The sequence below is a fragment of the Ictalurus furcatus genome, chromosome 13, assembly GCF_023375685.1.
Source record: "Ictalurus furcatus strain D&B chromosome 13, Billie_1.0, whole genome shotgun sequence".
Classification (NCBI taxonomy): domain Eukaryota; kingdom Metazoa; phylum Chordata; class Actinopteri; order Siluriformes; family Ictaluridae; genus Ictalurus; species Ictalurus furcatus.
Window position 1 is genome coordinate 5219427 of NC_071267.1, and position 17091 is coordinate 5236517.

Below are 17091 nucleotides of genomic sequence, written 5' to 3' on the forward strand. Positions count from 1 at the left end.
CTACATTTCTAGGTTGAAGATACATGTTAAAGCTAAAGTTAAGGATGAGGTACACCTCAGCGACAAGGAAAGGCTAAGCCTACCTTTGTTTCTAAGAGAGTGTACGCATGGAGTAACTCTTGGAGGCCCCCTAGTGCCCATGAGCCCTTATTGCATCCTAAGTATTATAACGAAAGCAATCAAGCTTGGTGGGTGAATTTTGTTAAATTGTATTTAGTAGTTAATAGCTTTATACAATATAATGATATTTAATCTCTAAGCACCATTATATGCTTCTTCTCTACTATATAGATAGATATAGATAGGCAGACAAACAGTATTGTCATGTATACAAGTGCAACCTTCCATCCATCCTTCGATCCATCCCAGGGAACTCTGGGCACAAGGCAGGGGATACCCTGGATGGAGTGCCAACCCATCACAGTGCACAATCACACACATTCACACGCTACGGACAATTTGGAAATGCCGATCAGCCTATAACGCATGTATTTGGACTGGGGAAGGAAACCGGAGTACCCGAAGTAAAGCACCTAAGCACGGGGAGAACATGCAAACTCCACACACACAGGGCGAGGGCAGGATTCGAACCCCCAAACCAGGAGGTGTAAGGCATGGTTACAAGTGCAGTGCATTAAAACTCACCCATTCAGACATCCCAACTTGTTAAACCTTCTCAGAGCCCTAACCACTGAGCCACCCCTACCTCATTCTCTCCATATTACATCAACAGAAAATTATTGCTGAAGGTACAACCAAGTGAAAAATAAACAAAAAATGAATGTATACACTCTATATATCCAACATACACTATGTTGGGATTCGTGCTCATTCAGCCACAAGAGCATTAGTGAGGTCAGGCACTGATGTCGGGTGAAGTGGCCTGGGGCACAGATGGCTTTCCAGTTCATCCCAAAGGTGTTCAGTACGGTTGAGGTCAGGGCTCTGTCCAGGACACTTGAGTTCTTCCACTCCAACCTTGGCAAACCATGTCTTCACAGACTTCATTTTGTGCACAGGAGCATTGTCATGCAGGAACATGTTTGGGCTTCTTATTTCCAGTGAAGGGAAACTGTAACACTACAGCACACAAAGGCATTTTATGCAATTGTGTGCGTCTAACTTTGCGGCAACAGTTTGGAGAAGAACCACATTAGGGTGTGATGGTCAGGTACAGTATGTACAAACGTTTGTACATACAAAAGTGTAGTAATACTTTTGCAATATGTACTGTATATAACAGAGAAAGGGATCAGTTTAAGGATTAATAGAAAGTATTGGGAAAAGATAATCAATGAAGTATTGTTATTAGGAAGTAAGCCTGGATATTATTAATATTTTATTAGTATTTTTTCGTTGTTATTACATTATATTTAGCATCCATAGGGTCATTAGTACTTCCTCCACCGTCTCCACACTCCACCACCAGCTGGGGGCGATAATGAGTCCAAATGCTAATTCACCAACCGCCAGAAAACACCAAAGAAAAAGAGCAAGCTTAAAAAAAAAAAAAAAAAAAAAAAAGAGCTGTCAGTATTCTACAGTGTTAAAATCAATTTTTATTAAAAATGATACGAATATCAGCGCTGTGAACCGGACCGGTCCTGTGTTTTCACTGTACCAACCACTGGTGAGTAGTTGAGTTCAGTTAGAGAATGAACACAACGAGCTGTTCTTCAGTGTGTCTACTGCAACATCCACTATAAATCATGATGTGGAGCAGCTAGCACTGACATTACTCTCTCTACAGAATCGGATAATGTGTAGTTAAAACATTTTCTGCTTATTCACTACCTTTCCCCTCCTGTGTGCTAGCTACAATACTAATTATTCACCTTACTCACAGTAAAGCTAAAGGATTCTGCTCAAAAGTGTCTCCCATTTTAACGACCGGTTTTGGTCAGTCAGCGATATTTCACTCTAGATAGTAACCTAAGCGCTGCACTTTAAACCTAATTTAAACACCTACAGTAATAAAATAATAATAATAAAAAAACCCCCACAATGTTGATAAAACATGAAACGTATCTGTTGCTAGGTCTTTTCAGGAGAAATTAATGTCTGCTCAAAATATCGGTAGAAGTCGCCAAATGACATCATAGACTAATTTGCATATTCATCGATTTGTCATGGTAATTTGCATATTAGAAAGTGTCATGAAGAAGGAAGATTTTCAAAAGTGAACGGGAATAGAATAGAAAGCAGTAGATTATTATTTTATTTATTATAGAAAGAAATGGTCATCTTTGGTCAAAACAACACAAACTAACTATGTACATACAGTAAAACCAACATATCCGCTGTTTCGGTTACCATGGTTTCACTTCATCGTGGTTGACCGCCGTCTGAAAAAGAAAAAAAAAATTCTTAGAAAGTTCCAGAAATACAATAAACATTCATAATTTAAAGTGTGCTGAGTAATGTGTTGAAATCTTGTGTGATCCTGCCCAGCGTAGAAGAAAAAGAAGAAGGAAGGTGATTACAGTACAATAAATATAATAGAGAGAGACCACATTCGCATAACTTTTGTTATTATAATTGTTCTACTTTATTATTAGTTATTGTTGTTAATGTCTTATTGTGCCTAATTTCTTTCTTTTTTTTTCATAGAATTTTTTATTGGAAAATCGCATTTTACATATTATATTATATTATAACACCCCATACAACAACCCCACCATACCCGGCCCCAACAAAATAATCACAGCCAAAACCAAAAGAAATAGGGAAACAAAAAACAACAAACAAACAACCAGAAAAACAAACAAACAAATAAAGAAAAAAAAAAAGTAAGATGATTAGTATTTACGGTCTACCTTCCCTCAATCCACCTCCAGGGTGCGTACATCATTGAAGTAGGTAATAAATTGTTGCCATTTTCCCAAAAATGATTCACCCCTGCCTCTGATGTTATATTTCATTTTTTCAAGTTTTAAAAAGAACATTAAATCTTTAAGCCAGACTGATATAGAGGGGGGTTGTGGAGAGGTCCAAGACAGCAATATTCTGTTTATGGTTCAGAGGCTGATGCTGAGATGGAAAACCAAAGATGGCACTTATTGTGCCTAATTTCTAAATTACATTTATAATATATATGTAGAGTATATAGTGGTTGGGCATCCGCTGAGGGGCTTGGAACCTATCCCCCACAGATACGGGGGTCCTACTGTATTTACAAAGGGGACCCAAACCGGGGCAGCACAGTGGAGCAGCAGGTATCTCCAGTGGTTGACCTGGTGGTTGAAGGTCTGCTGGTTTGTGATCAGTATGAACTGACAATTTCATGTCTTGATTGAAAAGAAAAATTGGAATTCGGATTTTATCTACCTGGACGGGTCTTGATCTACCTGGGCCCAAGTAGAGCCTATGTATGGGATACATTGCTCTGTGATGGACTGGTGTCCCATTCAGGGTGTATTCCCACCTCATGCCCAGTCTTCCGGGGATAGAGTCCAGATCCACCTGACCAGCATAAATCAGTTACTGAAAATGAAATGAGTCAAACAAAAATATTTACATGTTTACAGAATACTATAATTTCTATCAAGAATGCAGACAAAAGAGCCGTGGTAGTGAGTAGTTTGGATATAGACATGGAAATGGTTACAGATGGAATAAATCGCTTTATTACTTGTGAATGGGCCAGTGACAAATAAGGTTTGGCAAGATCAGCAATTAAGAAATCTTTTAAAAACTTGTTTTAAAAGCATGCATCAGGTTTGATAAAATGTACATAGTGTATTTATGTTGATTTTATGCCATTTGAAATGACATGTGCACCATGTTTTACAGAAGGTAAGAAAATGTCAAATGGTGTAACCGCAAGAGAATGAGAAACATTTTATTATCCACCTAGAGGGCATGTATGTGTACTCATAAAAATAATTACTTCTTTTTTAAAATATCACATGAAAATAGATTTTATTAGGATTATCTCTAAATTTAAATTTGAAGGCGTTTTTGCAATATTGAGCGGGATATGTGCTGAAAACACCTCAGTTTTCTAAATAATCTTTGACAAATTGTGTAAAAAGGGTTATTACACTACACTAGAGGATTACATTTTATTCCATATGAATGTTTCTGTATATAATAATAATACTTTTATGAAAAATACTGGTTACGCCACATGACCATGTCGCTTATACAGTTAAAGGCCACTGTTTGTTGAAGAAACTGTCACTGAAAGTCAAGCATGACAGTCAAGAAGGTCATCTGAACTTGGTGTTTTATTTATTTCAATGCTGAAAAAATATCTGGCAACAACAAATCAGGGTAAGAACATGTCTTCAAAAATTGTGTGTGTCTGTTTGGGTAATCAGGTGGGGGGTGTAAGGGGGAGAGAGAGGGAGAACCATGCGTGTTTAGGGCCCTGTGTGCACTTTGACATGTTTCCAATGAATTCATATCCAGGAAAGTGTGTGTCAGTGCGACAGAACATGTAAATTTTCTCGGAAATGTTTCCAGTCCTCCGTCATGAGTTTTGAATGACGTAAGTTCAAAGGTTCTGGTTTAGAGATTATGTGCAGACTCCTAATAGAATAGAAGAGATGGACGCATAATAGATTAGGAGGTCAGGTGGATGAGGCCTGGTGAAGACATTCTTCCCACCTGTTGCATGCAGCTCACTTCCACTTCTTGTTTGTGAAAACTACCTTTCATGACATTTGGCAGGGTAATTGGCCCTTGCTGTAGGATCAGCGTTCACTTGTGCTCTGTGACGAGTCACTTTGTCCTTGCTTGAAGGTGGCATTTAGTGTGGGAAAGGAGGCGCTGTCATGTCGTATTAATTGTGAAATAGCAGAAGTTTAATGCATTGTATTTTGCAGATGTAAATTTGAATCTTTGTGTAACATTTCTTTTATCACTGAATTATTGGGAGTTTTAGGTCTTTGAAAGCTGCCGTTCATGTTCAACAGTCGATTTTATTGTTCACACACTTCATTCTGCTACATAAATAAATTACATACATATATTACATTATATATTGCGTAAAATAGTAAGTGAATTGGAATACAAATATGCATTAAAGCCAAATTTAAAAAAACACCAAGGTGGTGCAACAATTATTTTAGTTTGATAGTAAAGTTGTGCATAAATTGCCACTTTAAAAAAAAAAATATATATATATATATAGTTGAACACTTGAAAATAGTTCCATATAGTAAGTTTATATTACACCTTTAATCAGTAAAAGTGGGAACAGCTTTAATCAGTGAGTGTCCATTGGGAACAACGGTGATCAGTAATTGGTCAGTGAGATCAGTGGTTATCCGTGAGTGGTTATTGGGAACAGTGGTGATCAGTGAGTGATCATTATAATTAGAGCTGAAACAATTAATTGATAAGATAGATAATAGTCGATTATGAAAATCGTTGTCAACGAATCTCATTATCGATTAGTTGGTCTGCGCGCGGCACAATTACTCATTATGTTACTTCTGTTCCGAAAACACGATTCAGAGAGTAAATACTAAAGATGTGTCCCAAATGATGTATTATGAACTTACGCTATGCACTATGTACTCGCGTCTAGTGCAGTGTTTCCGCGGACCCCTAGTGGTCAGTGGTGTAATTGCAGTGGGTCGGTATGAAAGTTTTAAAAATGTATTTATTTTTTGTTAAATGTATCAAAATATATTCAAATGAGATGTTTTAAAATTAATCAATTTGGTTATTCACGTGCATTCACAAATATCACGTTAGCTGAGCTGATGATCGTTCATTGATGGAAATTTATTTAAAACATTTATTTAAATTTAAATTTATTTAAAATTAAAAAACCTATGAGTGGTAGAGAAGTTCAAGTGTCGCATTGATGAATAAAATAAACAAAAGATAATTCAGAGAGTCAAATTAAATGTCACACCAACAATAAAATGTAAACAATAAAATCTTGAAATGTTTTGATTCAATTTTAATGTGAATATTATTAATGTTAATTATGAATAAAATAAAGCATCATGTATTGAAATGACAGTTTAATATATAGCCTATAATTGTTGTGGAGTGAGGGGGTCCTTGTGGATTGTTCGAAATATGCTAGGGGTCCAAAGCTCACAAAAGGTTGAGGACCATTGGACTAGTGTATGTATTTTAGAAAGGTAATATCGTCTCAAATGGAATACATTAGTTTTTTACTAACCTGAAAGTTTTGCCCCACCCGATTAATTGGAAAATTATCGTTAGTTGCAGCCCTTATATATATATATATATATATATATATATATATATATATATATATATATATACATATACGAGTATTGGGTTCTTTTCAGTCTTATATAATTGAACAAACAGTTGTGTAAAGTTTTAGTCTTAAGTTTAAATTCGTAACACTCACTTTGTGTATTTTATTTTAAATAAATGAAAAAATGGTACTGGAAGTTTGCCCCCCCCCCATCCCCCCCAACCATCAGATTAATCTAAAAAATAAATGGCCAACTAGTCAATTAATGAATAATCGTTAGTTTCAGCCCTAATTGTAATCCAACGGTGATCAGTGAGTGGTCATTGGGAACATTGCACAATGGTGTTCTTTTGATGATGTTTTTTTGTGCCAAACATATATTTTGGAATTAAGGCCAGAAAGTTCAACTTTGTTCTCATCAGACCATAGCACACTATTCCACACGGTTTTGGGAATAGTCCAAAAAATTAGATTTTTGGCCAACTTTACCCGGACTTGGATGTTCACACTTGTGGTTTGGTTAAAAAAGGCTTCCGTCTTGCTACCCTACCTTGTCACCCAGACATATGAAGAATTCAGTAGATTGTTGTCACGTGTAGGGAGCAACCAGTACTTGCCTCTTGGAAGCCTCCCTGACCAGTTTTCTCTTGATCTTCTCATCAATTTTAGATTTTCTCCCCTTGTTGATTATTGTCTTTACAGTGTTCCATTGTATATCCATCGCATTGGATATTTTTTTGTAACCATCTCCTGATTGATATTTTTCAACAATGAGATCCCGTACCTGCTTTATAAGCTCTTTGCAGCCCATATGGCTATTTACAGGTAGATGTTACCAAGAAGATGTCAGGAAAATCCTATAGGAACAGCTGTAATTTATTTGGGGGTAATCAGTCATTTTAATTGATGGAAGCTGTATATTAATTAGCGTTTATTAACATGAGTTTGAATGTGATTGATTGATTCTGAGCACTGCCACATTCCCAGTTAGAAAAATGTGTGCACATTTGTGCAAGCTGGGGTATTGAAGAAGTATTTTGTTTCTTTCTTCGTTTGTGTTTGCTTGTCACTTGAAACAAGGTTCTGACATGGTTTAACTTAGGTTCTTTTTTCTGTTCTTTCTTTTCTTTTGTTCTTTTTTTTTACATCAGAAAAACCTGACATTTTAACAGGGGTGTGTAGACTTTTTTTTTAATATCCACTGTATGTATAAAGAGAGCAATTTGGAATATAGCAAGTGGGGCTAAGATTAATCTTCACTAGTCTTCACCTTTTACGTCATTATTTTAGGCCGTATTTGTCAGTTTTAAAAAGCCGTTAGTTATCAGGCTGGCAAAAGTTACGGATGGGCTTTCAGACATGTGAGAGAAATTAATATTCTGCCAAACAAATAACTCATTAATTTCCTCTGCATATCTTTGTGTGACCTGTCACTGATCGCAATGGAACAATGGAAAAGGAGTTTGCTATTTACATGGGATCGAGTGAAAGTGGAGAAGGTTATCAGGGGCTAGGACCGGTGCTGTGTTACAATCAGTCAGTCATAATCATGGCAGTTGAACCAAGGGCAGGTTTGGGTTTCCATGCTGTTCAAGTGCAAACAGGTGGCATATGAACCTAAAACTGTGCAGAAAATGTATTTACCTATCTAACTTGCTCACTTACTATGCACAGCCACATTTATTAGCTGATTTTGTTTCTTTTCCTGTGCTCATTTTCAGATGACAGAGCAGGATTTCCCCGCTTTTTTTTTTTTTTAAAGACAGTTGATCTAAAATTCAAGATTTATCTGCTTGTACAAAAATTAAGTTTTTATACTTGATGCTGTCCTAGTTAGAGTACACATTCCTGCATAAAGTATGCAGATGGTGCAGGTGAAATGGCTACACTTAATCAAATGACTTTCTCAAGTTTGCTTAAGGCAGTCACGGCTTCTCCTTCTCCGTTCACCTTCTCCTGTTCCCAAATTAGCAAGGCTCCATAGTGTGTTGTGGTGACTTTTGAAAGCCCCTTAACAATTCATGAGTCGCACCTTGCAAGACCCAGGTAGGGACCATACTTTGGAACTGATACTGTATCAGATGACTTGAGGACATTTTCCCTTGAGGAAATTAATTCAGTGCTGAGTTACAGTGGTCTTGTATCTTGTGGAGTTTGGAATGGAAAGTGTATAGGTAAGAAATTGTTAAAATATTTAGAGAGGTTGTTTTTTTTTTTGCACCTATTCGATCGCATTGCCCTACTTTCTAGCAGTGTTTGTTTTGCCGAGATTAGATTGAGCTCAACTTTACTGACACTGATGCTTTTGCTTCTTTGAAAAGCATCAGGACATCCTCGCTAGTGCTGTAATGTTGCAGTTGACCGCTGAAGATGGAAGATGTTTTCTTGCTTGCATTTAGATGATCTGATGACTATTTTTTTTTTTTAATGATTTAGACAGCTTAAGATTCTTTTTAATGGAAAAAAAGAAATAAAGTTAAGGTAAGACTAATTCTAGTTCACTTTTTAGAGTGACATGTATTTTTGTTTTTTGTTTTTGTGTGATGAAATATGATTGACGGATCTCACATTGAGGGGGGTAGTTGACACTTTTGGACATTCCCGAATGCTGATTTCAGGTTGAATCATTTTATGTCCACCTTTTGCTTTTTGCTGTCCCTGTTTGCGTTCTAAGATTGCATTGTATATGGTTATATTTGTGTATATATATATATATATATATACATACGTGTATATAGTTCCCCTGGTTACAACTTAGATTTTGCTTTTATTTTAAAGACTATGGTCTGATGGAGCGAGGCAGTTGTGCATCTCATGCACTTGTGTATTCGTGTGTTTCAGGAATGGGGACGCATAGCTGGAGGTGTTATTTCTCGAGACTCGCGCGTCTCTCAGTGCGCTGGGTCCGCCTGTGTCCCCAACAGAGACAAGGGAAGCGGCCTGGCCCACTCCGGCAGTTATGGAGCTATGGAAAAATCATCTTCAACTCCCTCTACTTCAACGTCCTCACCAACTGGGATACGGTGCTTGACTCGATCTTTGAACCTGTTTACTGGTTGGTGGATAACCTGACCCGCTGGTTTGGGGTGGTGAGTTGACTGATATGATTTTTACTTTTTAGTATATTTTGCGAGTTCCCTGGCATAGTTCTAGTCTCCCCATGACTCTGTATAGGATAAACGATACAGACAATGGATGGATTGTTAATCTCATCTCGAATCTAACTGCAATTTTAATCCAACTAGGAAAATTACTATATGTCTCAAATATTTGAACACAAGTATAGTTTGGGCTCTGTAGTGACAGGTTCAAGAATAAAATGTTCACAGCTCCAGTACATAAATCTGATTCTACCTATTTGTCTAACCTGCCTTATATTTAAACAGTTGGACTATACTCTTACTGAAATGAATCTGTGATGTGCTCAGAAAAGTACGGAAGCCCTAAGCGGCCATGCATTATTCATTTTTTTCTTTGTTGTTTTCTCGACTACGACTTAATTTTTCTGTGTACTCTGCATCCATCGTCCCGAAGTCAATAAGTCAGTGGGTTTTTGGTTAAATGCCTGAAATAAGGTTTTGTGGTTAACACAAGCTTAACACATGTTCATGTTTTACACTACGCCCTAAAAATACACCAGTAATACCCCACTCGGGATTTTTAAAAAAAGATTTTACATGTCTTGAAAAAGACGGTTGCTACACGGTACTAAATGGTACTACAGAGGTTGTCGGGGGACATTAAACATCATCACGCCGAACAGGAAAACTCCTCTACTACAGCTTTGATGTGTTTATACTCGCGCTCCTGCAACTCAAACTTTCCAACTGGTAGATTTATCAATTTATAGTGTTTTCCCATTGTAGTGTTTTTAAATATAGATTGAAAGAGCTGTCGGAAGCGTAGTGGCGGTGACGTTGAAGTCGTGCGACCGTGGTGTAGTTCCTTTAGAGCCTTAGCGTTAGGTTTTTACTTCTGCCGATTCTATTTAGGCTTCAAAATTCATAAATGTTGTGTTCATTTGTGAAGATTATCTAAATGAACGAAACATGTAGGAATCATAAACTTTTGTTGGTCACAGAGTTTATTTTCTGCAGTAATCCAAAAGCCAATGAAAAAAAATCCTATTGGCTTTTTGTGGAGGGAAGCAGGGTGATGCTAACGTCTGGGGTGGCCTACAAAAACACTTCATCCCTGCAGGATTGACGACTTCCACATCAGTGTCCGACACTTGTGAAGGGGACACACCTCTCTCTTAATGCGGAGATAAAGTCCATCTCTACGGCGGGCGATTATTACATTTATGATGGCGAAGATGCCAACGTGTATTTAACGCCAGTTCCATTCAAAAGCGCAAGATTTTCTCGGGATAATATTACGTCGTGAGAAAACAGCTTTTTCTTATGTCGAGATCACGAGAAAACAACAGGGGAAAAAAAAAAATTAATAACGCATGGCCGCTAAGGGCTTCCATAGAAAAGGGAATCGATGAACAGTTTTTACACTCTAACATATCCAATAAAGTTTAAAAACCCCAACATCACTGGTACACTCGTATCAGCCTGGTTTAATCACTGGTGGTTAAAGGATCAGTACACTGGAGGTGAGTGGCCACAGGGTAGAATTGTTGCTAAAAGTCTTCCTCACACGTAATGTCCTATATTATGAAAGCTTGTATAAGAAATGACAAAAACTAGAGAGAATCCAAGCCTGCACTAAATAAACAGTCAGATAACTATATAAATATAATTTTATTTCCACCAACCATCTTCTATATGGATCACACACCAACTCATACACACTACGGACACTTTAGACACGCCAATCAGCCTACCATGCATGTCTTCGGACTGGGGGAGGAAACCGGAGTACCCCCCCGCAGCACAGGGAGAATATCCAAACTCCGCACACACAGAGCCGCGGGAATCAAACCCTCGACCCTGGAGGTGTGAGGCGAACGTGCTAACCACTAAGCCACCGTGTGCCCTTTATTTTAATTATGTTCATCAGAGCACATGGCGTTTCTACAGCGCTACAGCTCTGTCCTTTGGTTCAGTTTGTGGCTTAGTTCGCATCTAATAAAACATACCTACAAAGTACACAATGTGTTTAGTTTACTTGCTGCAATTTAGACAGTTCAGTCACAAAGCCGTTTTTCACTGCAACTGCAATTGACTGAAACCACCTCACTGCTGTCGGGCCGGTTATTTTGATCCATACCTGAGTGTGTTTGCTGTGTCTCATCTTCCCAAAAAATCCCCATCCAGGGGTTTAATTCACAAAATTGTAAAAAGAAAACAACCATTAAAGCTCCTGGTGCTTCTAATGCGTTCTTCTCCTTTTTTATGAAGGTGTTTGTGTGTCTGGTGATTGCTCTCACCGGTTCTGTAGTGCTGATCGTCTACCTCTGCGTCCTGCCTCTGATCATACACACGTACCCGACGCACTGGATCTTCTGGCACCTCTGCTATGGCCACTGGAATCTTGTGAATATTGTGTTTCACTACTACAAGGCTGTCACAACATCGCCTGGACATTCTCCGCAGGTACTTCATTCATTGCTTCTTAACCTAACCCCCCCCACTACATTATTACTCACGGACTAAATCAGTGTGGCATATCCAGTCTTTGAGCCGCGAATTTCTATCATTTCTGTTTGCTGCACAATTTGTTGCATTGACTTAAGAGAATTCAGGGGACTGTAACATTGTGCTTGATCCACTTATATTTCAGGAAAAGTGTGATATTCCAACAGTGACCATTTGTAAGAAGTGTATTGTCCCCAAACCGACTAGGACGCACCACTGCAGTATCTGCAACGCGTAGGTGTTTGGCTTCGAAGATAATTGTCATATTAAATTATATGTAACTTAAATACCTATCCCTTTTAAAGCTATTAATAGAACATTGTTTGCAGTTGGCATTTATGTAATGATGTGATAATTACTGTCATTTTTATCATGATTACAATAATGATTCTTAATGTGTCAGCTGTTAAATACTGAGAATTCCAATGAACTGTTTCCTCACAGGTGTGTTTTAAAAATGGACCATCACTGTCGTATCCTTTCTTTGCTTTATTTCGCTTTTGCCACCTTCTCTACCAAACCGTATGTAAGCTAAAGCCCTGTTTGCCATTTTGTTGGTTTTTATCCTTAACCCGTGTGTCTTACAGCCTGGTTAAATAACTGCGTGGGCCATTTCAACCACCGCTACTTCTTTTCCTTTTGCCTTTATATGACCATGGGCTGCATCTACTGCAGCATCAGCGCCAAAGACATGTTCTTAGACGCTTACAATGCCATTGAGGTAGGCGAACTGGACTGTTTTAGATGTCATGTAACAGCAGAGGTTTAAGAGTTAAGAGTTAAACCGGACTCATAAGGGACATGATGAGTTGAAGAGTCGACTCAGGTCTGTGATTGTTTACCAATATCATATACCGTGATTAGAAAATCTGAAATGAGTATTCTGTTCCACAGTGTTGGGACAGGTAATGATGTTACCATTAAATAATCTGATGTGAATTTGTGATTCACATCACAAAGTAACCGGTAGGAACAAGCAAGTTCCTCAAGTGCGTCCTCAGGGTGTAGCGCCCTGGTTTATGCGTGAATGAGGTCTTTCAACCTGGGGTGTTAGGAGTTGATCATTAAAACAGGTCATTAAAGGGCACATTATGTTTTTGAAGATGTGCATGCAGGAAGATCCAGTGACTGCCACAGGGCTTTATTATATCCCCATGAGCCTTCAATATGCCTCGAGACAGGTTGTACAAAGGCTTCATAACCTCACTCAGCTGACTGAATAGTATCACATTGGGTGCTTCTCAATAATCAAATTGATGCTTCCTCGTTTCCTCGCTCCTCCGTCCTCCAGCCGGTGACCTGGAAATCGATCGGCGTCAACCATCTTGAAGGACGTATCAGTTCTCTAATTGCACAGCGAGGAAGCTTCCAGAGGAGCTAGGAGTGAGGATACACGGGTGTATCCTATGCAGAAGTGTTTTCTTGTCGAAAAATCCGACGCACGTATAAATTCCCCTCCTCCTTTACATCTGCCACGATCTCCAACAAAAAGTCCTTTGATGGTGTGATGGCATTTGTGTGAAATATAATTAAATAATAATATGCTTACAGTGAGCATTGTGATTAATTGATCCTTGCATGTTTGGATATGCAAAGCTGCACAAACAATGCGATCATTTATCTATTGTTTATTAATTCATCGTTGAATAACCCAGACATTTCACATACCAGTGCATTTGGCTTTATTAAGAATGTTTTATTAACCAAGCGCCAACAACATAACGGCAGATCAAAAAAAAAAAAAAAAAAAATAGCAGTACGGCAGATCCCTGAGGCGCAGTGAAGTCATCCAGTTGAGCACAGTGACGCTTGAGAGAGCGAGGATATCCCATTTGACTTGCTTCGATTCCTCTCTATCCTCTCTTCGATTCATCTCATCCTTGCATCCTTCCCTCACATCCTAAGTGGGTGGAGCTAAGATGCAAGGAAAGGAAGCGAGGAAAGGAAATGAGGATGCACAAATAAGAGATGAGAAGCACCCATTGGCTTCACTTCATATTAAGTGGTCACCAAGCAGTCAGGCCATGAGGATAATAACGTAGACACAACAGTCATCCTAGTCGGAAAAGTGCTTAATGTTGAATAAAGACTGCGTGTCATCATCCACAGACTTAGAACATTATAATTATAAAATAAAAAAATCACTTACTAACGTGATTTAGATTGAGAAACTAATCCTTGATGTGAACCATGTTAGACATCTGATTACTTGTAAAATTGCCATCTAATGTTCTTTTTTTTTATGTTTCTTCATAAGAGCTATTATCAGACTCCTCCACCCCATTTCACTAATGAGGAGAAGCTTTTTCATAAGAGCCTTCTTTACATGTGGGTGCTAACCAGGTAAGACGTGACAGATGTGACTTTGCATCCGTTACTTTAAAATTTTATTTAAAATGTATACATATTTAGCGTTTAAAAACACATTTGTTCCTTTTATGGGCTTAGCTCAGTGGCAGTAGCCTTGGGAGGTCTGACCATCTGGCATGCTGTGCTTATCACCAGAGGAGAGACAAGTGTGGAGAGACTCATTAACCGCAAAGAGAAAAAACGCCTGAAGCAGATAGGCCAGGTGTGCTTTCTGCTTTCTAGTAATTAACAGGTAATATGCCTGGTTTTCTTTTGAGTTTGCCGTTATGTTCAAAGCCTAGAATTCACAACGTTCTCATTTACTTCACTACACCGTCTGGGGCAGGAGCTCAGAATTATCTTTATACACAAATGATCAAGATGATCAGAATGACCTGGAGACTTTTCAGTATTACGCTATGTAATTATCATATAATTTTGTAAACTGATTTGTTACGCACCAGTTGTAAGTTAATATTGGCACGTAAGGTAATTTGATCAGTTGATAGGCAAGGACTCGTTTTAATTATCTGGAGTAATTACTGATTTATCATACACCGATCAGATATAAGATTAAAACCTGTACTGTAGGTCCACTTGTGCTGCCAAAACAGCTCTGACCCATCAAGGTATGGACTCCACAAGACCTGTGAAGGTGTGCTGTGGTATCTGGCACCAAGACGTTAGCAGCAGATCCTTAAGTTACGCGGTGAGGCCTCCACGGACCGGACTTGCTTGTCCAGCACATCCCACAAATTCCGGTCGTATTGAGATCTGGGGAATTTGGAGGACAAGTCAACACCTTGAACTCTTTGCAAAAATTGTTCAGGAACAGTTTGAGGAACGTGACCGTGTGTCAGGGCGCATTATCCTGCTCAAAGAGGCCACTGCCATTAGGGAATACAGTTGCCATGAAAGGGAGTACTTAGTCTGCAACAATATTTAGGTAGGTGGTACGTGTCAAAGTAACATCCACATGAATGCCATGACCCAATGTTTCCCAGCAGAACATTGCCCAGTGCATCACACTGCCTCTGCCGGCTTGCCTTCTTCCCACAGTGCATCCTAGTGACATCTCTTCCCCAAGTAAGCGACGCACACGCACCTGGCCATCCACATGATGTAAAAGAAAACGTGATTCATCAGACCAGGCCACCTTCTTCCATTGCTCCATGGTCCGGTTCTGATGCTCACGTACCCATTGTAGACACTTTCGGCAGCGGACAGGGGTCAGAATGGGCACTCTGACCAGTCTGCGGCTACGCAGCCCCATACATAGCAAACTGCAATGCACAGTGTGTTCTCACACCTTTCTATCATAGCCAGCATTAAATTTTTCAGCAATTTGTGTTGTGGGATCAGACCAGACGGAGTTACCATGTGTATCAGTAAGCCTTGGGTGCCCATCACCCTGTCGCTGGTGTACCGGTTGTCCTTCCGTGGACCACTTTTGTTAGGTACTAACCACTGCATACCAGGAACACCCTACAAGCCCTGCTGTTTAGGAGCTGCTCTGACCTGGTCGTCTAGCCGTCACAGTTTGGCCCTTGTCAAAATCTCTCAAATCCCTACACTTGCCCATTTTTCCTGCTTCCAACACATCAGCTTTGAGAACTGACTGTTCACTTCCTTCCTAATATATCCCACCCCTTGCCAGGTACTTCTCGGCGGTTTTAATGTTATGGCTGATCGGTGTATGTACCTGTGATTTGCCTTGCAACTACTGTCAGTTATAGAAAATTAATCAACACCTTCAAAATGAATTAAGCGCCACTACGAGCACATAAAAAGACAATTATTCTATTTCACTCACTTTCAGTAACCACTTATCCTGGTCAGTGTGGCTCCAAAGCCTATCCCAGGAATAACCCTGCAGGGCACCATGCACAAGACCATGAGCTCTTGTATTTTAACTCGATAATAACGAACACCTCTCTGTGTAGGTATTCAGGAATCCGTATCATCATGGAAGAAAAAATAACTGGAAAATCCTGTTTGGTGTGGAGAAAAAGAGGTACAAGTGCATCTTTTTTTTCTTCTTATAGACTTTTGATAACTTATGAAGCAAAGTTGAATACAAAAACGCACGTGAAATGGATGTAATTTTAATGCAAAACTGAATAGGTTTGCAAGTAGCTTAAACATATATTGTTTCCTACAGTCAGTGGATAACACGGGTACTGTTACCCTCCAGTCATCCTCCTCGTGGTGATGGGCTAACATGGGACTGTCCTACACACAGACACGGGGCTATGGACACCATATAAAGGTTTAATAAAACAAACAAGCACACAAACCCACCCACATTTCAAACCAGCAGATTTCAGTCCACTTAGTGCAAAGATCTGCACTTCTGTGTTAGCAAAGCATCACTGTGGTGTGAAGTGCAGGCCCTGTTCAGTCGTTATGACAAGGAGAAGCTGTTTTTATGCCTTTTGTACAGTGGTGTATTGCAGTGTCTTAAACATATAAGTGACTGATTGGATGTGCCAAAGAGTTACTGCAAAATGATCTTTTCTAGACGTGTGCTATTTGTGAGAAACATCAAACATCCTTTTAACGTATTTTAATGTGTGAAAGATTTCTAATTTGGCCTGTGCATTCCATTGAACGGACATTAATGGAGAACAGTTGGTTGGGAGAAGTACAGTTACTGAGGGGTTGGTCCAGTTATGTATGATTTGCTTGGGTTATGATAGCGTTTTGAAAATATTTTTTACAGTGTGCCTTTTAAGTCTATTTGGGAAGATGGAATTTTCACATGTATTAGGTACACAATTCAATCATCAAATTGACCTAATGGGTTTTTTTTTTTTTTTTGATGATTCATTAAAATGTTTTGGCTGCTAAAGGCTGATGAGGATCAGCTGCTCATGAGAAATTCAACAGCATTTCACGAAACGGCAAAACGATCATTCTGAATAAAAGTGATATCGGAGCTGTGCTCCGTACAGCTGAGCAGTT

The 17091-nt window shown here is 39.0% G+C and overlaps 1 protein-coding gene across 1 annotated transcript; it reads left to right on the plus strand.

Moving 5' to 3' along the window:
* Positions 1 to 1484: 1484 nt before the first annotated feature.
* On the plus strand, positions 1485 to 17085 carry zdhhc16b (zinc finger DHHC-type palmitoyltransferase 16b). Its single transcript, XM_053639749.1, has 10 exons — positions 1485 to 1630; positions 9032 to 9279; positions 11542 to 11736; positions 11924 to 12012; positions 12223 to 12251; positions 12366 to 12499; positions 14036 to 14121; positions 14227 to 14350; positions 16071 to 16141; positions 16289 to 17085. The coding sequence occupies exons 2-10, from the start codon at positions 9034 to 9036 to the stop codon at positions 16392 to 16394; spliced, it is 1080 nt and encodes a 359-aa protein (XP_053495724.1). The 5' UTR covers positions 1485 to 1630; positions 9032 to 9033; the 3' UTR covers positions 16395 to 17085.
* Positions 17086 to 17091: the final 6 nt, after the last annotated feature.

Bases quoted from the DNA above. Each gene is read 5' to 3' on its own strand.
- zdhhc16b (XM_053639749.1), top strand. From the start codon at position 9,034: ATGGGGACGCATAGCTGGAGGTGTTATTTCTCGAGACTCGCGCGTCTC. The intron at 14,351-16,070 runs GTGTGCTTTCTG...CTCTCTGTGTAG, and splicing joins GCCTGAAGCAGATAGGCCAG to GTATTCAGGAATCCGTATCA. The intron at 16,142-16,288 runs GTACAAGTGCAT...TGTTTCCTACAG, and splicing joins TTTGGTGTGGAGAAAAAGAG to TCAGTGGATAACACGGGTAC.